The 22,593-nt window shown below is 41.6% G+C and overlaps 1 protein-coding gene across 1 annotated transcript in view; it reads left to right on the top strand.

Annotated features, from left to right (window-relative positions):
- LOC103534384 (amine oxidase [flavin-containing] A) overlaps window positions 1–22,593 on the top strand; it is a 39,802-nt gene that overhangs the window by 4,593 nt on the left and 12,616 nt on the right. The window contains exons 2-5 of the mRNA XM_008500337.2: window positions 6,912–7,006; window positions 9,510–9,647; window positions 19,793–19,897; window positions 21,326–21,417. Coding sequence (XP_008498559.1) covers window positions 6,912–7,006; window positions 9,510–9,647; window positions 19,793–19,897; window positions 21,326–21,417 — 430 coding nt within the window. The remainder of the gene's footprint in view (window positions 1–6,911; window positions 7,007–9,509; window positions 9,648–19,792; window positions 19,898–21,325; window positions 21,418–22,593) is intronic.

The raw sequence follows: 22,593 nt of genomic DNA, 5'->3' as shown, positions 1-22,593 counted from the left end.
TGCTTCGTGCTTTCTGAGTCCAACAGGAAAGCTGATAATTGGTGATAATATTGTCACTTGGTACCAGCAATTCCCAAAGGCCATTTTTTGGCATGCAGAAATAAACAGCAATATTTCACAGAGCTCTCAGTTCACCATGTACTGCTATCAAGCTGACTGTCATTATGTGAAAAATTCACAGCAGGAACAAAACAATCAAGACCCTCGTATAAAGTGAAATGGGTTTTTTTTATAAAATAATGGCTAATAAGCAAAAATACCAATGTCCATTCCTCTGCTTCTTTGTAATGTATTCTGATGTTTTGCTACTAAAGGTGAAAAACCTTATGACTTGGAGCATGAGTTTTTGTTGATAAAGTCCTGTGTTATGCTCAGTGCTAGGTCTTTTGGTTTGGTCAAAATATGATTATGGTTTGTTCATTATGTATCCAGATGCAGAAATATTGCTGTTTTCTTAATCTGTCATCATATTCTTCATGTGGTTTCCTATGGTAAATGCATAATTTTGAAACGTTCTTTAGCCCATCTGAGTACGCAGTCTGAGTACGCCGAGCTCCTTTGCTCCAGATTCATGAGCTAGCAAATCCAGATCTCATGAGAGAATGCTGCAAACCTAAGGTTTGTCCTTGAATGTGCATCATGGCTCAGGGCTGAAATGTAGGAAAGAGCATTCCTGCTAGGTATTTCTGCAGGAATATAAGAGTGTTACTTACTCCAGTGGGCAAAAGAAACAGCCAAGTAGTTGGGACTCTAAATATCCTTGCATAATAAAAGCAGGCATGGGACAAGTATTATGTCTATCTTGGGAATAAGTAATCTGATGGTCTTGATATTTGTGGTAATGACACTGATCATAGTGTTGCACCAACATCTTCTTACATGCTAAGTTAGATGAAGATCACTGTTTAACTGACAGGAATTTATTCTGCATACCAATTAAAACAATTGCCAATAGTTAAGCAATGTGAGTTATTACTTTAGAAGTTTCCGTAAACGAGGAGGAAGCAAACCATCATAATTTTAACTGGTGCTACTTATTTTGGTATGTAAGGGGAAGGAAGATGCTCCACATTAACATTAATTAACATTAACATTAGTTAACTCTTTTCTGCCTTTGTTCTGGGGTGTGGAGGGGAGGAAAGGGGGACTATTATTATAGTTATGCTGGGGAAGACTTGAAAATCCCAGTGGGTGGTTATGGAAGAGTGAATTCATACTTGGGATACAATTCCCTCTGCCTGCCCACTGTGTTTCTGTTAACACTGTCTGTGAGAAACTGTCTTTGTCCCTTTCAGAACAAGGCTTCCATCTGTTTCAAGCACTCAGATAGTAGCACCATTGAAACCACTTAGAGCAGCTTGTTGGTCATTTATACAATGTACTTTGTAATAGAAAATATATATTCTCCTTTGGTTGAAATATTTACTGAATCAGCTGGGTTGGTTTTGCTAGAGGGAAGAAAAAGAATTGATGAGAAAGAAATAAAAAACATTTACCTACAATGACAAAATAAATAAATGCAATTTCATCCCTAGTATCAAGAATTTTATAGTAAGGATTGTGAAAAAATATGTAAAAAGATAAAATACAGTTTCTGACAAACAGAAGGTTTATTATGGTATTAGACAACATTGAAAAGGAAATAAATATAGACTTGGGATCTCCACTTTATATTCTTGCTGTTTTCTGCAAATTTAAGGGGCTGTAATTTAACTGGGTTGTTTTTGTGGGGTTTTTTGTTTACGTGTTTCAGTGGCAATATTAGATCTTCAAATCCTTAGTCTGTGAAAGAAAACAGGTGGGGTTTTTTTCATTCTCAGCCTTCTATATGTTCTTGCCCACTAACAATTTCTCTGGTCAATCTGATGTAACTTATAATTAAAACTATATTTTAAAACTTATTTAAATACCATGATGTGCACAAAGATTCCAATGAAACAAAAATCAGGAAAGGAGTAGAGAAGAAAAAAGAGGTGAGAAAGGGAGAATTTACCCTACAGTCATGGCAGAAATGTTTTGCATCTCTTATTGACAGGTTCATGTTGACTTGTCAATGAGACTTCTAGCTGAATAACAAGAGCTGATTCTAAGGTGACCAGTGCTAGATTTAGTTGCTCAATTGTGTTTGGAAAAGGTTAGATTTTCCAGCAGTGAAGCAGTAAAAATAATCACAGCATTAGTATGTTGTTACAGGGGACATTTAATGAGGATATATTGACAGTTGCCTTACTTATATATATATATATTAGAATACTGAGCAAAATAGTTTAAAATATTCCCCTGCTTAAGGTCAGAAAATGGTAGAGATTTTCCAGAAATATTTTTTTGCATGTTACTCAAAGTCTGCTAGAACACTATAGTACTGGTCAGTCATGTTTGGCACAATGTAATTAACCCACTCCATGTACCATAGGGTGTATTAACAAGGATTTTAAGAACATACCTTGTATTAGGATGGGTTTTGGTAAACTTTCAGCCCAATAGTGAATCTATACAAGGCAAATGAACTTTACCAAAGGAGCTATCAAGCAGGGGAATGATGCATCCAGAAACCCAGCAATTACCTCTTCAGTACTAAGAGGTAACTTTCTCTGCCTTTGTTTTGGTCTGCTCAGTATGGCACCTGCTTAGTGTCCTCAGTTTGAAAGGTTAAAAGGTTACTGTACCAGACTGTCATTATTCCCTTTTCATTGACCTTCATTACCATGTCTAGGGACTGCCCTTACATGTTTTGGAGATGCTCAGCATAGATCACATAAGAAGTACCGTCTCTGGGAAAGATACTGGTGATTTTTGCTGCTGATCGTTGTGTTTCAGTGAATCTATTTTTATGCTGTGGATTCACAGAGCGTAGATTTTGAAAAGTAGAATTACTATAGTACACCCTGCTGTAACTATAGAATTACTATAGAATTCCAATAAAGTAACTTTTAAAAAGAACTATTTATTTTGTAGCATTTAAATAGTATAATATAAACCCCCACCATTTGTTCTACAGAACTTGTATCTGCTCAAATGTCCCATGTCAACTTCAGTGTTAAAGCAACTTGGAATTACTTTCATGAACACTGCCCATATAAATGATTCCTTACAAAATAGTGGAACATTTCCCACACAGAAGGGCTCAGTTGGAAACCAAGTTCAGCTGTCTAAATTTCCAGTCTTGTGCACTACCTGTAGACCTGAAGCTTTCTTTCCTCTGAGGCAGAGGCATGCTTTGTTGTATATTCCATCAGGCTACATGCAAAATTCAGTATTACTCAGTGTCTGTATGTCAGTCATGGTTTATGTCTTGTACTCTGCAAATTGGCATAAATTCATCTTAATTTGTTGGGTGGGGCTCTTTTGGGGGGAAAGGATTGTTTTGTTTGGGCTTTTTTTTTTTTTTTTAACTGTATAGCCAGTATTTTGATGCACTTGGAACTGCTTTGCTTGGTAGGGTTATGCCAGTTTTCTGAAATGAAAGCTAAGCAGTGTCAGAATGATCTGTGGTAGCAACAGTTCCCAGTCCTTAATAGCACTGCAAAATCAATAGGAATAGAGCTTTCCTGCACCACATCTTTAGGCGGGGAGGAGCATGGTGTGAGATTGCCATAGAAACCCTCGTGGAGGATGCACAAGTCGTCCCGCCTTGTTCTCATCTAATAACAAAGTGAATTTCTGCAGCCAGACACTTCAAATGGAGACCTGTTTTTTTGCAGGCTCCCTTTCATCTTTCTGAGGCAAGCAGTTCACAGACCTAGAGTGGTCTCTGTCTGGGATGTGGCCAGGGGCAGAGGGCCATGGAGAAGAGGCCATGTTCAGACTGGAGAAGAGGAGGCTCAAGGGAGACCTCATCACTCTCTACAACTCCCTGAAAGGAGGGTGTAGCCAGGTGGGGGTCAGTCTTTTCTCCCAGGCAGCTATCAGCAAGACAAGAGGGCACGGTCTCATGTTGTGCCAGGGGAGGTTTAGGTTGGACATTAGAAAGAATTTCTTTACCAAGAGGGTGATCAGGCATTGGAATGGGCTGCCCACTGAAGTGGTGGATTCTCCGTCCCTGGAGATATTTAAAAAGAGACTGGATGTGGCACTCAGTGCCATGGTCTGGTAACTGCAGCGGTAGTGGATCAAGGGTTGGACTTGATGGTCTCAGAGGTCCCTTCCAACCCAGCTGACTCTATGATTCTATGGCTGTAGAGCAATGCTCGCCTTGGAGGAGGCCCCTGTGGTATAAAGGTCCTGCCTCCCCCTTGGAAGCTCCTGGAAGTTGAGTGATGTGCTCTAGGGAGAGAAAGGAGATTTTAGGAAGGAGGTGAGAGGTGCTCTTCATGTCCCTGAGGGAATCTGAGCAGCAGAGGTAGGGCAAGGAGCTGGAAATGAGATGGTCTCATTCCTTCCTCTCTCTCATTCTCACACCATCTGCCAAAGAGAAATACATGGCCACTCTCTGGTGTCCAGCCCTGTAAAAGGTACCAGAACAACAATCAGAGTATTGAAAATTCAAGTTATGGAGAAGATAAAGGGAAAATTTAAAAATTTTTTAGAGGTTAATGGTGCATCAACAGCACATAGGATTCATGAGTGGTGTGATCCTTAAGACACCCCTCTGGAAGCATCTGTGTCTGGTACACGTGAGTCACACCAGGATGGAGCTAAAGAGTTGGGTTACATAGATATACCCTCTGTGAGGGTATTGTAGCTACTCCTTCATTTTGCAAGAAAATTATTCTGTTCTTTAAATAAGTAAATGCATTGTAGTAATCAACTTACTTTGCATTGCCTTCTTTTCTGAGTCAGTCCCTCTCCTGGCTGCCACTAATCCATCACTGCCCTGATGTATCTCTTGACTTTTCCCTGTTTGTGTAGCTCCAAAGTCTTTTACTTTATTATTTTTGGATCAGTGTCTGTGTTCACACTTGGGCTAACAATTGTGAAACTAAAAATCCTGTAAGGTTGGAATGCGAGAAGTGCAGTTTTACAAGCAAACAGGCTAGAGAGCTTCAGTTGCATAGCCACATGTTCTTCATCCTTTAGTCGTCCTTCTCTATTTGGCTGTATCATATAGTTAAGCTCTAAACCAGCACTAAGCTTAACACCCAACCCAGTCCAGTGCAACTATTCATTTTCCTCACTGGCTGTGCTGTGAATATAGCTAACATATACAGACATAAATGGTGGTCTATAGGCACTGAGGATTTTCATAGTTATTCTATGCCAGAGTTTTGCTGCTTCATGGTCCATAAGGTAACACATGCATGTGCTGTGCCTTTCTTCAAGCCTCATATACCTACAGTAAACATTGCTAAAAAAAGGAATTACTCACTCATGCCTGAGGGTCCTGTGTAATTTACTCAAAAAGTTGAGAAATTAAGCCTTTTATTTTATGTAGGAAGTATGGGAGGGGTTGTAACAAACCCCCCCCACTGTATGTTTTGAAAAATCATTTTGAAAATTTTTATTATTTAAAAATATAAATATATGTAAGAAAATATAAATACTTATAGGAAAATACTGCAGTTTGTGTTTCTGACATTATAGACTTGTGTCTTCTATGTTCATGCTGAGGAAGAAGAGAACATCATCACTGAAAGGACTAAAGAATTAGCTATAAAAAAATGTAAAATGTTCTCTGTAGACTGTCATGAAAAAAAAAATATCAAAAACTACAAAAAAATCAGATCAGTTTGTAAGATGTTTGCTCCACTGACAAATTATTTGCTTTTTAAAACTTATTGTAATAAATAGATAGAAGAAGTAAACATACTTCCACTCCATCAGCAGTCTAAAGAATATGTTGCAAGGATGTAAAGCTATTTTTAGATGGGTATGGGAATAATGTATGTCATTTTTATCAGTGTAAAGCATTTGAAATTCCTCCATTCTGGTTTCCAGTGGATGGTGTTCCCCTTCCCCATTAAAAGATTATGGTGCACAGAAGTTTACGGACTATTCTGTTTTGCCTTCAGAATAAATGAGTACACTTAATGCTGAACAGAACAATTCCTCTCCCCTGGTCTTTTCAGACATGCCATTTTTTGTAGGCTCATGAGCAGTTTCTTTTAATCACATTTTGAGGTAGTGTAATAAACACAAATACAATATTACTCTTTGCTGCAGGGTATCTTGGAAGTTCTGATCAATAAGACTGGCTCTTTTATACTTAAGGAGGGGAAACAACTCCAAGGAAACAATACTTCAGTGCCAAATTGGCCTGCAGGGCAATGGGATAATCTGATTTTACAAACTCATGATTGCTTTTTACAATTTCAGTTCCCATCTCTCAAAAGAAAAGAGGACTCCTGTCCTATTTAATTTTCAGTTGTCTCTAGTGCCTCTCTCACAAAGTCTAATAATTAGATTATTTCTATTGAGATGATAATTCCTTTTATAAAGTATCTACATACAGCCTATTTAATTGCTAGGGTCAAACTCCATTGCTTAAGATCAATCTTGACAGTGGAGCAGACTTTCTGCATATGGATAAGGACATTGGTTAGCAATAGAGTGGGGAGTTGATGAGTGAGACAAGAAGTTGGAAGCCTACCTTGCTGGAATGTACCTATTTACTATGTTATTATTCCTATCACTTCAGCATTGCAAGCCCCACAAGGTGGGTTCTATCTTTCTGTGCTCTGTACAAATGAAGGGTAAGATGTACATCCCTTAACTGAGATTTTACTGCTTTCAAAATGCCAATATGCCAATCTGAAGGAGGAAACTTTGTTCTGTGACTGCTGCTTATAGAGATGGTTGTAATATGAACTAAGCAGCATGATTTCTGTAGTAACACACAATTAAATGTTTTAGACTTCTCTCAGGAATGTTTGAAAACAGTGTTGGAATCTCTGACCTTGAAGTTTTGATTTGGTTTTCAACCATTAGTGTGGCTGACTGCTGCCACTTTCTTTTAATCTCTCTTTTTCTGGTAGGTTTGTCAGCTGCCAAATTGCTGTCTGAGTCTGGAGTCAACGTGGTGGTTCTTGAGGCCCGTAACAGAGTTGGAGGAAGGACATTCACTATCAAGGTAAGTTCTTCATGAGATGCCAGACTTTGAGTTGTGCTGTCTATGATGTTGCAAATGTCACTTCTGTCTTCAAAAGGGACAGAAAGAGAACCCAGGAAAATAAAGACTGGTCAACCCCAACTCAGTCACTGGGAATGTGATAGAGTAACTGATCCTGGTCACCATTCCAGGCACATCAAGGACAAGGAAGTCATCAGTCAGCATGGATTTCCCAAGAGGGAGTCATGCTTGACCAATCTGTGACCTTCTGTGATAAAATGATTGGCTCAATAAATGAAGGAGGAACAGTGGATGTTGTCTACCTCAACTTCAGTAATTCAGCACTGTGTTCTCTATCACATCCCCATAAATAAGCTGATGAATACGAGTGGTTTGAGCAGACAGTGAGGTGGACTGAAAACTGTCTCAAAAGCCAGGTTGAGAGGTTGGTGATCAGTGATACCAAGTCCAGTTGGAGGCCAGTAAGTTGTGGCATATCCCAGTGTCAATACTGGATCTGATCCTGTTCAATATCTTCATTAATGATCTGGACAGTGAAGGGACTGGAGCATCGCTTCTGTGGCTGAGAGAGCTGGGACTGTTTAGCCTGGAGAAGAGAAAGCTCAGGAGATACCTCAGCAATGTGTAGATGAAAGGGAAGGGAAAGTGCAAAGAAGATGGAGCCAGCTTCTTTTCAGTGTGGTTCCTAGTGGCAGGGCAAGAGGCAATGGGTAAAAACTGAAACACAGAAGGTTCACACCATATGAACATCAAGAAGCACTTTTTTACTGTGAGAGTGACCAAGCACTGGCACTGGTTACCCAGGAAGTTGTGGAGTCTTCCTTCTTGGAAACATTCAAAAGCTGTCTGGATGCAGTCCCAGACAGCCAGCTCTGCAGACCCTTCCAGGGCAGGAGAGGTTGGACAAGATGACCTCCAAAGGTCCCTCCTGACCTCAACAATTCTGTGATTCTTTTGGGATTGACATCATTCGCCAGGGTGCAGAGGGGATGTAGGGTTTCCATAGAAGACAGCTGTCTCAAATAGCCATCCTTTTTGTCAAGTAATAAAGCTCTGTTTGGACAGGTTGCATTGCAATATATGCCAGTGGGCTTCTCTTGACAGGAGGTGCTTTCAAATTGGTCTGGAAGCACCTCTGAGAGCCATCAAATAGATCTGACTGCCTAACCAGGACTGTGTAGTCCCATTTTAGCTTCTGTATGATATCTTGCCTGCCTTCCAGCTGCAGGTCTTCTGTAGGTCATGAGTCAAATTTGTCAGCATTCCATGGAAGTCTTGGACACTTTGGGCTGTAAAAAATGGTGTTGAAATCTGTATTAAGGTAATTAATTCCACCCACATAGTCTGTACCCTTTGTCCAAGGCAGGATCTGCTCTGCCTTTAGCATTCCAGAGTGAAACTATCATCTGAGGCTGAGCGTCAAAGCATTTCTCCTCTCATTCTCATCTCAGCTTGTGGACTGTAACAATTATGATAACTAAGAGCCTTGTGAGAAACAGCCTGAGCAGAGCCAGATAATCATTACAGTGTAGACATACTTTTTAACATGGCTTAAAATTATCTGAAATAACACTCATGCTTCTAAAAATGAACTGCTTCTTGATTGTCATTAAAAAGAAAATGAAAGAAATTACAAGTCACCTGGGGTGCAGGGTAATGTACTATAGACATTAATTCTGCTTCCTACCCTGGAAGTAAGGAAGGTTTAAATTATATTAGATTCCATTGCTGGAAACCAGAGATAAGCAGTGGTGTTTCAGCTGCAATCATGGTATGTAAAACATAAACACCATCCTTCTGTGACACTGAAAATGCTCACTATAAACAGTGTTTAAAAAGACTTACTGTCTTGGGAAACCAGCCTGTTTGTAATAGAATGTGTCCCTGCAACTTTTTGCTTTCTTCCTTCCTCCCTCCTGACTGCTTGTGGTGCTGGTCTGAGGGGTGTGTAAAGCACCTTTGGTGGCAGGCGTGGCTGGAGACTGATTAGGAGCCAAGCTGTGCCATGCTGGGAAGATTCCTCTCCCTGAATACTGCAGTGCAGTGCTCAGCATCTACAGCATTAAATCTAAGCTGATATCTACAAAGGGAAAACAAGCCTTGGCGCAGGAGATAGTTTCAGCTGGAGAAAGATTTTTTGCAATGAAAAGAAAAGTAACATGAATTGTTAAAAAGTGGGGCTAGACTTTTAGCCAAAGTATCGGTTTGGTTGTGTATTTGTATTCTGATGTCTTTTATGAGACTAAAAAGCCAACTAGTGAAATTTAAATGAGTTAAGCCCAACTACACACACATGTCTGATGGAATAAAGATACTGTGATTTCTATGTGTGCCTGTCATTAGATCTCAATAGTGCCTACTTTTATGACAAGTCAGTATGCATTTTCACCTCTGCATACAATTACAATGCTAGTCAGTAGGAAAGAGTTCTTCCTTCTTTTAGATGGTTGCATTGAGGAACTTCCTGCATGGCTTCTGATTCCTGTATTCTTTCTGTTGACAGAATGGACAAGTTAATTACGTAGATGTTGGTGGATCATATGTGGGACCTACCCAAAACCGGATTCTCCGACTGGCAAAAGAGCTGGGTGTTGAGAACTATAAAGTAAATGTCAAGGGCCATACCATCCATTATAAGAGGGTAAGTATTGCATCTTTCGTGCTCAGATACCTGAAGATACCACTGAGCTTTGGAAAGTACAGACAGTCAGTAAGAAGGTTTTATTTAAAGCTTGCTATTAGTAATCCACTAAGCACCTGTTTGAAGTGTTGCATCAAACTGTTTTAATGTATTTGGCCATGGGATTGAAGGGTCTTGTTTTCTTTTGAAAAGTGTTCAGAAATTGAGGCTGACCGCAGTTAAAAAGTTTAGGTTACATTCAGCACCTGATTGTCTTTTAACACCTCCTCTAAAGAATTTTTGCCTGAAATTTCAGAAAATGCTATTTCTTAAATGCAAGCCAAATTTAAGTAAGAAAAAAATAAATCCTGTTGGATACTGTTGAATGGCAATATCAGGCAACAGTGTTATAAGACTAGTCTGGGAGCAATATAATGTCTTTGCCCTACTTAGGTAATTAGATTCTCATGAGATCCCTTCCAGTCTCTTAATGAGGGATTCATCTTACTTACAAATGTATGTCTGGAAGTTGGATCTCTTATTTGAGACTCATCGAGATTCAGTCTCCAGCTAATGGTGAGAGAGAGACATCTCCCAAGGCTTGCTGTAAGCTTCATGTCTGAGGTGGGAGGCAGCAGGAGTCCAGATGACCACTTTTGAGTAGCTAAAGTGAACTAGAATGAAACCTGTCTTCAGAGCAGCCCTGTCTTAGATTTTTAGCCCACCAATTTTTTGCTCAGATCCTAGTCAGGGCTTCCTGCCTGTGCAGAGGGAGAGTTGTAAGGAGAGTGACAAAGAGGGGCCAAAGATACAGAGGTATGAGGTGCAAACATCTATCTCCATAAATTACAATTGGAGGCTTACAAGTCTCCATAACTTACAAGCTACTTTGCTTTCCAAAGACCATTACTTTTTGAATTTTTTAATCTCTTTTAGTTCTGCTGCTTCTCGGACCAGCAGAACATGGCTTGAAACTTAAATGAGTCAGAGCTGACATACTTCATAGGAGCAAAGCTGTGTGATGTATCCTTGACTAGTTTCATTTCAGTTATCTCCCCACGTCTTCTTCTGAGAAGTAGAGCAATGCATTAATGCTGCAAAGTTTTATCATCTGGTTCTATAACCTCTCCTTATTGGGCAGATTAATGCTGTGATCATAAAACAATCACATCTTAACTCGAAAGAGCCTCGCCACTCTTTAATACTCATTAAAAAAAAAATTAACAATAATTGTAGCACCTGGTGAAAATTGGTATAATTCTGCAGTAAGTGGTCTAGGTTGATTTGTACAAGCTACACATTTAACCTACTCTATTTAATTTAAGCTCAGACATGGATCTCTCAGCATCTTAAAAGGCACTTATCTTCTGTATGTTAAATAAAAGGCTCAAATAGGCCACATGAATTTGAGCCCTTAATCCATTTTGACACTGAAGCTGCAGCTTTTTTTTGGTGTCCCCCAATACATTATGCATGTCCTTCCTAATGACCATGTAATTTTGTAAGTTTTCTTTGAAGTGGAAGCATGTTTCCTAAAGAAGAGGCAGCATTAAGAGCTATTCAACTGTATCACAGGCTGTGGATCTATTCTAGATTTGGCATCGTGGTCCTGCTGAGATAACTGGGGTCCCCAAGGGAGATGTAGTTGTTGGAACACAGTGATAACAAAGGGGCTTTAAGGTCTCCCAGTGTGTGCAGACTTAAGCATTGGATAAATAATAATGATTCTTTTCCTCCAGTACATCTCATTCCTCCCAGATCCTTACCCACAAATTGCAAACTTAGTCCAGGTTATCCTTCTCTGGCAGGGGGGGTTGGTCTCTGATCTCTCAAGGTTTTTTCCAACCCTTAACATTCTGTGATTCTGTGACCTTTTGTTTTCTTTCCCTAAGGTTTTCCACTGCTTTTTCGCCTTAGTCTTTCCTTGAGACTTGCAGTCACTGTGCCCTTTGTTTTAGGGATCTGTTGTTGAATGTTTTCTTATATCCTACTTAGACAAGAAGCCTATTGAAAACAAAGTGTGCTCAGGGACCTTAGGACCTGCATATTTTACTTATTCGGTACACATGGTTATCATGCTCTGATGGTGATTTGGCCAGGTAGGGATTTGTGCTCTCCTGGCTATAGGTTCTCCAGGAACCAGAGCATCCGTGCTACTTCCTAGAGGATAGAAAATCATAGAATCATAGAATTGGCTGGGTTGGAAGGGACCTCAGAGATCATCGAGTCCAACCCTTGAACCACCGTTGAGGTTGCTAGACTATGGCACTGAGTGCCACATCCAGTCTCTTTTTAAATATCTCCAGGGATGGAGAATCCACTACTTCCCTGGGCAGCCCATTCCAATGCTTGATCACTCTCTCCATAAAGAAATTCTTTCTAATATCTAACCTAAATTTCCCCTGGCACAACTTAAGACCATGCCCTCTTGTCTTGCTGAGAGTTGCCTGGGAAAAGAGACCAACGTTCACCTGGTTACAACCTCCTTTCAGGGAGTTGTAGACAGTGATGAGGTCTCCCCTGAGCCTCCTCTTCTCCAGGCTGAACAGCCCCAGCTCTCTCAGCCTCTCCTCATAGGGTCTGTGCTCGAGTCCCTTCACCAGCCTGGTTGCCCTCCTTTGGACCCGCTCCAGGACCTCGATATCCTTCCTGAACTGAGGGGGCCAGAACTGGACACAGTACTCGAGGTGTGGCCTCACCAGGGCTGAGTACAGGGGCAGAATCCCTTCCCTGGACCTGCTGGCCACACTGTTCCTGATACAGGCCAGGATGCCATTGGCTTTCTTGGCCACCTGGGCACACTGCTGGCTCATGTTCAGCTTCCTGTCAATCCAGACTCCCAGGTCCCTTTCTGCCTGGCTGCTCTCCAGCCACTCTGTCCCCAGCCTGTAGCGCTGCATGGGGTTGTTGTGGCCAAAGTGCAGGACCCAGCACTTGGCCGTGTTAAACCTCATTCTGCTGGAATCAGCCCAACTCTCCAGTCTGTCCAGGTCCCTCTGCAGAGCCCTCCTGCCTTCCAGTTGATCGACACTTCCCCCCAGCTTAGTGTCGTCTGCAAATTTGCTGATGATGGACTCAATCCCCTCATCTAGATCATCAATGAAGATATTGAACAGAACTGGGCCCAACACTGATCCCTGGGGGACACCACTAGTGACCAGCTGCCAACTGGATGCAGCCCCATTCAGCACCACTCTCTGGGCCCAGCCCTCCAGCCAGTTCTTAACCCAGCACAGGGTGCTCCTGTCCAAGCCATGGGCTGATAGTTTTTTCAGGAGGATGCTGTGGGGGACGGTGTCAAAGGCTTTGCTGAAGTCCAGGTAGACCACATCCACAGCCTTCCCCGCATCCACCAGTCGGGTCACCTGATCACAAAAGGAGATCAGGTTGGTCAGGCATGACCTGCCCTTCCTAAACCTGTGCTGGCTGGGTCTGATCCCTTGCCCATCCTGCAGGTGCTGTGTGATTGCACTGAGGATGATCTGCTCCATAACCCTGCCAGGCACTGAGGTCAGGCTGATGGGCCTGTAGTTTCCTGGGTCTTCTTTCCGGCCCTTTTTGTGGATTGGCGTGACATTCGCCAGCTTCCAATCATCTGGGATGTCCCCAGTGAGCCAGGACTGTTGGTAGATTATAGAGAGAGGCTTGGCAAGCTCTTCTGCCAGCTCCTTCATTACCCTTGGGTGGATCCCATCTGGTCCCATAGACTTGTGGGGATCCAAGCATCTCAGTAGGTCACTGACTGTGTCCTTCAGGATTACAGGGGGGCTGTTTAGATTCATGTCACTTTCCATGAGTTCCAGAAGACATCCATCTTCAGGGTAACCTGTCTTTCTGCTGAAAACTGAGGTAAAGAAGGTGTTAAATACCTCAGCCTTTTCTTCATCTTTGACAACTATATTCCCACCCGTGTCCAGTAAAGGATGGATGTTTTCCTTGCCCCTTCTTTTGCTGCTGATGTATCTGTAGAAGGACTTCTTGTTATCCTTCACAGAGGTGGCAAGATTCTGTTCACAATTTGCCTTTGTCTCTCTGATTTTCTTTCGACATGACTTAACAATATTCCTTAATTCCTCCTCAGTAGTTAGCCCTTTTTTCCATAATTGGTAGGCCCTCCTACCCTAATTTCTTTCAGAGTCTCCCAATTCAGCCAGACCGGTCGTCTTCCCCGCCAGCTCGCCTTTCAGCACACTGTGACAGCCTGCTCCTGTGCTTTCAAAATTTGTTCCTTGAAGAGCGACCATCCCTCCTGTACCCCTCTGTTTTCAAGGTCTATTTCCCAGGGTATACTCTCAACAAGTCTTCTGAATAGGCCAAAATCTGCCCTCCGGAAGTCCAGCATAGAGGTCTTATTGACGACTCTCCTTGTATCCCTGAATATTGAAAACTTTATTATTTCATGGTCGCTAAGTCCCAGGCGTCCACCGACCACCACATCTCCCACCAGCTCCTCTCTGTTTGTGAAAAGAAGGTCAAGCAAGGCTCCATCCCTGGTGGGCTCATTTACTAGCTGGAGCAGGAAATTATCCTCTATACACTCCAGGAATCTCCTAGACTGCTTCCTCTCTGTGCTGTGGAGTTCCCAGCAGATGTCTGGTAGGTTAAAGTCGCCCACAAGAACAAGGGATGACGATTTGGAGACATCCGCCATCTGCCTGTAGAATAATTCATCATCCTCATCATCTTGGTTGGGTGGTCTGTAACAGACTCCCATAACGATATCAGCCTTGTTGATCTTTTCCTTGATTCTGATCCACAGGCACTCCACCTTTTTATTACAGACTTCAATTTCTACACTGTCAAGAGACTCCCTAACATATAGGGCTACCCCTCTGCCTCTCCTACCCTGCCTGTCCCTTCTGAAGAGCCTATAGCCACCCATGGCAGCACTCCAGTCATGGGAGTCATCCCACCACGTTTCTGTGATAGCGACTACATCATAGCTTTCCTGATGCACGATGGCTTCCAGCTCCTCTTGTTTGTTGCCCATGCTGCGTGCATTGGTGTACATGCACTTCAGCTGGGCTGCTGGTTTGTCTCATACCTTGGGTAGACCACCCTTAGGCTCCTTTCTGGAGAGCCCAGTTTCAACCCCATAAATGTGTTGGCAAACAGGCAATTTTGTATTAAAGGATCATTGCCTCAGAAATTAAATATTAATCTGAAAGATGGATGTGTTTCTTGGGCTAATAATGCTGTTACCCATAGGCCAGCTGCTGCCTTTCAGTTTTGAAAAGTATGAGTAAAATTTTTCTCCATGCATCTCATCTGCTATTTCTGTCAGCTGATGGCCATCAAGAAGCATGTAGCCAGGGCCAGACAGGAAGGTTTCTTCTCAAGGGCATTTCTCCAAAGTCTGCAATGCTGTGCATTTTGTCAGAGGTGAGAGGAGGGACAGTGTTTTGAGGAATCACTAAACATAGCTTTAGACCTGGTCATGATAGTCATTCAAGCAAATATAATCCCCAGCATCTTTAGATTAAGAGATTTTTGATCTATTACTTGTAATACTAAATCAGTTAAGTTTGTCTCTTTCTGAAGGTTTCCAGGATACTGCTTGGACTGAGTTAAGGGGAAGTTGTGAAATGGTTTATCCTAGCAGTGGAAGCAGCCAAGGGAAAGTAGAAATCCCTGGAGGAATTTTATGAGCTTTTTTTTGCTCAGAAAGGAATTTTTCCCACATGTGTGGGGAAAATTTCCATGTGCTGTAAGCTTTAAAATCCATGTTGCTCTGTGTGGGCAGGTTTCATTTGTAGTTGCAATTTATCTGAAAAATCCAAATAAGTAACAATTGCTTACTATTTTTTTTTCATTTGTTCATTCTTTCCCATCAGTTAACATGGTAATGTGGACAGCTCTGACATCCACCAGGAATTTGTTCCTGTTCTGTTGTTGTAAATCTATAACTTCAAACTGTAGATTTTGTTATAAGCCCCAGACTTTTTTTCCAGCCCGGTTGCTCTGTGACTACTGTCCCATAATTCATCTGGAATGTTTTAGGACTCTGAAAAGGCAGATGTGCTAGAGTTCTCCCATTTCAGAAGAAGCAGATAGCTTTTTGTTTTTACAGAGCTCCTTTAAGTTAGCACTGTGCTCTGTTTTCACCTTCCCTTTGGTAGAATAACCTGGAAAGTAAAGGTGTTAGGGCCTTGGTGTGGTATTAACCTTCTCATGTAATTGTAATCCTCTTATACCTGGCCACAGCACCCAGCTTCAGTATATGTAGCTTTATTAAGTAAGGACTGCTTTTGCCTATTTGTTTGCTTCTGATTTTCAGAACAAGGTACCATTTGACAAAGTATGAGCACTCTTATCCATTGCTTCACACTAGGCAGCTAATCTTCCCTTCATCTAGCTTTAAAATTAAGACATTGGCATAGAGCAAGTAAGTTGGTGACTTAGTCAATACAGACTGCTGTAAATCTGCAGCTAGGACACAGGAATCACCCAGTCCAAGACACTGCAGAGCTTGCAAGGCTGGACCTTATGAAAATCCAGAGCAGGGAAGGATGCCCACCTGAAAGCTTACACCTCAGGGAGACATTGCTCTAGCTGTGTGAGCTGTGGATGGCCCAAGGGCAGTAGCATCCCGCTCTGGGGCTAAAAGGATGCTCCTCCTGTGCTTCCTGACTATAGATCATGCACAGCACAGAGGGCAGGAGCCACATTTGCCTTTCTCAAGATCAGCAAAACTGTCTGCTCCCCTTTTAAACCTGAGGTTATGTCACAGTGTGATGGCCTGGGCTTAAATCCTTTAGTTACAGCTACAATCCACAGTGCAGCCCTGGGCAGGGAAAGCAACAGACCTTACAGAGTGCATCTCTCTCTGCTGCCTTCTTTCTAACCACTAAACTATAGTGCTTGGGGATATTTTTTCCTTCGGATTGGTGTAAGGTAACTAATCCAGGAAGGCATCAGGACTCAAATCTGAGGTTTGCACAAAAGCATTTGACACACTAGGAAATGAAGAAATAGATAAACTACAGGCCAGTCCAGCAGCCTACTGTTAGCATGGGAACAAAGCCTGTAGGTTATTGGCCTTTCACTTAAGAAAACAGTAGTTCTTAAAATAATATACCCAGAACACTATCAACTGGTTTAAAAATGGAATAATGCAAGACCTGCTTGCAGTGAGCTCCTCTGTGAATCATGCAGCCAGAGCTCCTCTGCTTAGTAGAGAAATTATATTAAAAGCAAATGAGTAACTTACCAGCCCCAGGTCATTAGGCTAGATTTATTTTCTGCTGCAGAGATACTTGTGGAAGAGAGAGGGATGAAAAATTGATGTGGTTAAGGTTGTTTGGTGCTCTCTCTCTGATGGGCAATAGGAATTTTTCTACAGGGATTTGTTAGAATTGGGCTTTTCTTTGATCAGCTCCCACCTCTTATAGGTCCAGCTCCCCTGTACAAGGAGTTGGTGTGACTGTGAACTATTTCAGGCTCTTGAATTCAGTCTCAGCCTCTTCCAGGTCTCCTAGAACTGTTGTATTTTTCCAGCTTTTCCTGCTCCTTGTCTCTCTCCAACTTAAGGGTGTTTTTTGCACATGAAAGAGGGCAGCAAGTAGTGCAGCTTTAGGCTCTGTTAATTATCAGTTGACATTTAATAGTTCTCAGGATAAAATGTGTTTTCCTGTTGATCTTCCTGTGCTAAGCCATTGACCAAGGATATGGGGATAATATTTGCAGATCAGTATTGAAAGGGTAGCACTTTTTTCAAATAGCAGGTGAATGAATATCCAGAGTAATATATGTCATAGAGTAACAGAATGGTAGGAGTTGAGAGGGACTTCTGGAGATCATCTAGTCCAACCCTACCTGCTGGAGGAGGTTCACCTAGAGCAGATTGTACAGGATCACTTCAGGCAGGTTTTGGATATCTCCAGACCAGGAGACACCACAGCCTCTCTGGGCAGCCTGTTCCAATGCTTTACCACACTCAAAGTAAAGAAGTTTTTCTTCGTCTTCTGGTGTAACATCTAGCTTCCTGTAATACAATTTGTGCCCATGATCTCCCATCTTGTTGCTGGGCACCACAGAGAAGAGCCTGGCGCCATCCTCTTGACACCCACCTTTTAGATATTTATAAGCACTGATAAGATCCCCTCCCAGTCTTCTCTTCTCCAGGCTAAACAGGCCCAGCTTTCTCAATCTCTGCTCAGAAGAGAGATGGTCCAGACCCCTAATCACCCTTCTACCACCTTGCTGGTTTCTATCCATTAGTTCCTTTTCTTTCTTGAACTGGGTAGCACAGAACTGATCTCAGTAATCCAGCTGTGGCCTCACACTAGGGCAGAGTAGAATGGGAGGATGGCCTCCCTCAACCTGCTGGCCACACTCTTCCTAATGCACCCCTGGAGGGTCCTGGCTTTTTGGCCACAAGGGCACATTGATGGCTCTTGTCATGTCATACCAGTAGCTGAGGTTGAAAGGATCAGTCCTCAGCAGTTTGTGGTCACAGTGGTCTAAAGACAGTATAAACATAGAAAACTTGGAGGATAATATTAGGTATCAAGGCAGTGGGCAGGTTTTCTCACCAATGGCCCTATCAGGATAGTTTGGGAGTTCCTGTACCTGTGTGAACACAGTAGAGTAATGCTGGGAGGTGAAAAGCTGCTTTGAACCAAACCTCATTGATGGGCTTATCTTGTCCCCTTGCAATATTGACAAGATAGAAAGTCAATAGTAGCTTATCTTCACCTGTTGTTGGGTGACCTGACAGTGTTGCACTTCATCTCTGCTTAAGGGCAGGATTATTGATGTTAAAACATGTCAAGGAAGACACATTGATGGCACTTGCATTCCTGACTAGAATAAAGAATCTATCAGTAAATGAACTCTGAAGGAGCAGTATTTCATGATCTTTTTGGAAAAACAAGATGTTGTGCAATAAGAATAAAATTATTAGCAAATTATTGCTGCTTTGTAGCAGGATTTCCTTGTTTGATGTAGCACTGGTTTATGACAGCAGTAGCTATGGCATGCAGTATATTGCTTCACATGCATCTTTTGATCCTCTTGTCTGTGGCTGAACACAGTGCTCCAAACTGGCTATGAAAATTGTGCTTAAGGAAAAGGAAGAGGCAGTGTCATGCAGAGGATTCCCTGGGGATTACAGAAGTTAACCAAAATGTGGTAGTTCGGCTTTTTTATTGTCTTTGCCAGCTTTGAAATCTCATTGCACTATCTAAATTTCATCTGCACCTTTTATTTTGTTATGGTCTTTGCAGAAAAATGTTCTGAAGAATACTAGAAATCCATATGTATTTACACACAGGAATAGTTATCAGTGAAAAAGACCAATAAATTCTTTCTTGGAAGTGCACTGAACACAGCTTAGCACCACAGCTCCTACCTATCCTGGTCCAGCATGTTTGCTGCATATGTGACCTGATACATGACCTCGTGCAAACTTTTAACACAACTGGAAAGTTAAACATTTAAGAGGTCTGATGAGAACTTTTCCATTGACTGACATGGAAGATGGTTCAAAGCAATTCAATGAGAGAAAATATTGCCTGCTCATCTAGTCCTCCCTCAGCTTAAAGTTATTACCAAGAACCAGCTGCTACTAGATTGTATCATTATATCACTTATCATTATATCACAGGATTATCTGAAACAGTCCTTATTCCTGTTGCAGCTCAGTGTCATACACATTGTAAGTACTGATACCATTTTTGCAAGTGTATGAAGATTTTCTTCATGCAACCAAAAACTTTTGTTTTGCCAATTTTTTTTTAAGCTAAGTTTCTCCCAAGGTACTTGGCATAATGAAAAGGGACATTTGCTTTTTATAGGTGAGGTGTACCATACTGCATGCAATTTTAGGCCCTTGCAGATTTTAGGATGTTGATTTCAGGAGAGAGGCAAACATTAGATTCATTCATATCTAGTACCAAATAATGCTTAGGAACAAGGAATATTATCTCAAATGTACCCCTCTCCATCCCCTCTGAATTAAAAATAAAGTGTTATTATCCTTTTTAATGTCAGCCCAACTGTTTTCTTCCCTCACTTAGCTTCATGCATTCCATTGCATATGCAGGGGAAAAAAAAAGGGAAAAAAGAAATTAACTCTTTGGGTGTTAACTTTGATAATTTTGTGTTCTTGAGCAATGATATACCTTGTTGTGTTTCAGTTGCTAACGTTCTCATGTATATTTTAGGGAAAGTCACGACATTTCATGGGTATCTTCCCTTCAACATGGAATCCCTTAGTTTATCTGGATTACAATAACCTCTGGAGGACCATGGACAAGATGGGAAAAGAGGTAGGCTGTGTAAATTGTATCTATTTCTTACAGTGCTCATGAGTCTCCATGGGTATATCTGGTTTGGTTTTGGTTTTGTTTCTGGAAGACTTTTTTATTGTTGTGCCACAGTTTAACGCTGGGCTGGCAATTAACCAAATGACAGATGTTCTCTATTAATCCCCCTCCTATCCCTGATAAAGAAAGGAGAGAGATTAAGGCAGAGAGACTTACGGGTTGGAAACTAAACTACACAGCTTTAATGAAACAGTAATGATAAAAAAAAGGAAAAATTATTTAATATATACAAATATACAGAAAAAGTAATACCACGTTCCCCCTCTCTCTCCCCCAATAACTCTCACATCACCACCGAGGCTGCAGGGCAGCCCTGGGAAAGTCCAGGCTGGACTCCTGGAGTCAGCAGCAGTTGGGAGCTGTAGGCAAGAACACAGGGATTTAGGATGGCACGGATCAGGACCACAGGCAGAGGAATGGATGGGATGCTAAAGCAAACAGGGACAGGCGAAGAAGGAGGAGTAGGAAAGGGTTTTACCCTTGTGATCCCTCAAATTTATACCAAGTATGACATGCATGGGATGGAATACTTTGTTTGGTCAACTTTGGTCACTTGTCTCATCCTCTCCTTTCTAAAGGAAGGGGATAGATAGACAGATAGATAGATTCATCCATCAGAAAAGATAACTGTGTTGCCCAGGAATTACCAGGAAGAACAGAGCTTTCTCACTGAGAAGTGGTTGGAGTAGATGACCTTTAAGGGTCATAGATTCTATGAATCTATGAGAGGACATAAAAAAGATCTGGAGGTGTCCAAGATATCTGAAAAAAATGAGGTTGGAAGTTCATTGGGCTTCTGTGGTTTTGCAGAATCAAATACTGTGTGATACTACACCGTTTTTTTACAAATAATACATATGTATTTTAGATTCAAATATAAAATCGCATCCTCACATGTCATGGTACTTGCAAGCAATGGATCATTATTAAGAATTTAACTGTCTAAAAGTTGTTTAGTAGTATATGGACATTTTTGCACCCTCTGTAGTTAACAGAGAGACAGAGGGGCCTTTGGTGCCCATCTTGTAACTGACAGAATCTCTGACTGGAGAAAGTATTTTTCCTTCAGCTGTTAGAGGACACCAAGCCAACTAAATTAGAATAGATACCTCTCTTCTGGATGACTGAAGGCTGGATGAGCATATGGATATAATTCATTGTTTAGACAAAGCCAGATTGGTGGTCATGGTGTCCAAAGGTGTGAATGGAAACTATTATATTTAGATAATTTATCCCCAATGTACATCCATGTGCAAGGGACAAAAGCAACTCCTGGCCAATGTATCACTCCACTCTGTGCTACAAGCTAGCAATGACCAAGCAATGATATAGAACTGAATAATTTCTTAAATATTTTGCCTCTGCCTTCAGATTCCTCCTGAAGCACCATGGGATGCTCCACATGCTGAAGAATGGGATAAGATGACCATGAAAGAGCTGATAAATAAGATCTGCTGGACCAAGTACAAAACCCTTTATTCACTTTTAAATACAGCTGCAGAATAACAGTGGGTCCCTGGCAAATTTAGGGCATAGCTGAGTACAGCTGGGGTAGCAGCAGTGAGAAGTGTGCCCATACCAGCACTTATGTCCCCACCTTCTGTGCCATCCCCTGTGTTATTCTGTAATGATCTCCTCCCTTGCACTCAACATCTTTTATTTCTGTGTCTGTGTTCTGTTTGCCCTTTCACTCTGACTGTGGTTTAGCACTGTGCCTTCAGCTTTCTGACCAAAACTTCCCATTTGAAATTACTCATCTGGCTTAAATCTTGCTCTAGCTCCGTGTGATACAAGGTACAAGGACTTCCTCTTGCTCTCTGTGGCAGTGTAGTTTTCTTTACAATTAGTTTTATGAGCCATGTGCCTGCAAACTGGGTCACTTTGAACTACCCTTTCTGTTGTAAGTGCACTGACTCTTCCTTTTCTGATTTTTGGTGTTCCACTTGGTCAGGGAGGCAGTGGAGTCTAAGAATGAGGTTTTTAGTGATGTCTCCTGTAACACGCTTCTCTGTAAGACTGCTTCTATTGCTTGTGGTTTTGCAGCACTCCAGTTTTATTGGATGTGCTAAGCTGAAATATTCAAAACCTCAGTAAAAAGCCATTTTAGATTTTCAAGCCAAGTCAGGTTTTTCTCTACATTGCTAAAAACTCTGGTGCCCTAAACAGAAAATCTCTACCGCAAGTTTTTTTTTACAACTTGGGTCAAGATTATAAAAGAAGATTTGTTTGTCATGTGTCACAGATCAGCATTTACTGATCCTGAAGAGGCTTCAGATTTCTCTGAACTTCCCACAGTGTTTTCATATTTTGTTGCTTTCAGGATTGTTGCAAAGGGTTCTTGACTGTGCATGTTTTCTTATCCTGGCTAATGAAATAGAGGTGTCTGGACTTCATAACCCTAAAAATGAGGTTATAAAAGTTTTTAAGTTAAATATTTTAGCCCAGATAACTTTCAAATCTCCTTCCTTTAAGAGATTATTATACATTCACATTGTTCTATGAACCTTCATCCAAGTCAAAGACCTTTCACCCTCTTTGCAAAATTATCTCAATTTTCTTAGTCATCTCTAGCCACAAAGGAAAGAAACAGGAATAGCCAGATCCTCATTTTCTGCTGCTGTAACTGTTTATATTCAGGG

This window comes from Calypte anna, chromosome 1 (assembly GCF_003957555.1).
Source record: "Calypte anna isolate BGI_N300 chromosome 1, bCalAnn1_v1.p, whole genome shotgun sequence".
NCBI classification, from domain to species: domain Eukaryota; kingdom Metazoa; phylum Chordata; class Aves; order Apodiformes; family Trochilidae; genus Calypte; species Calypte anna.
Note: the sequence above shows the minus strand (reverse complement) of the source record. Positions and strands in the feature narration are given on the sequence as shown.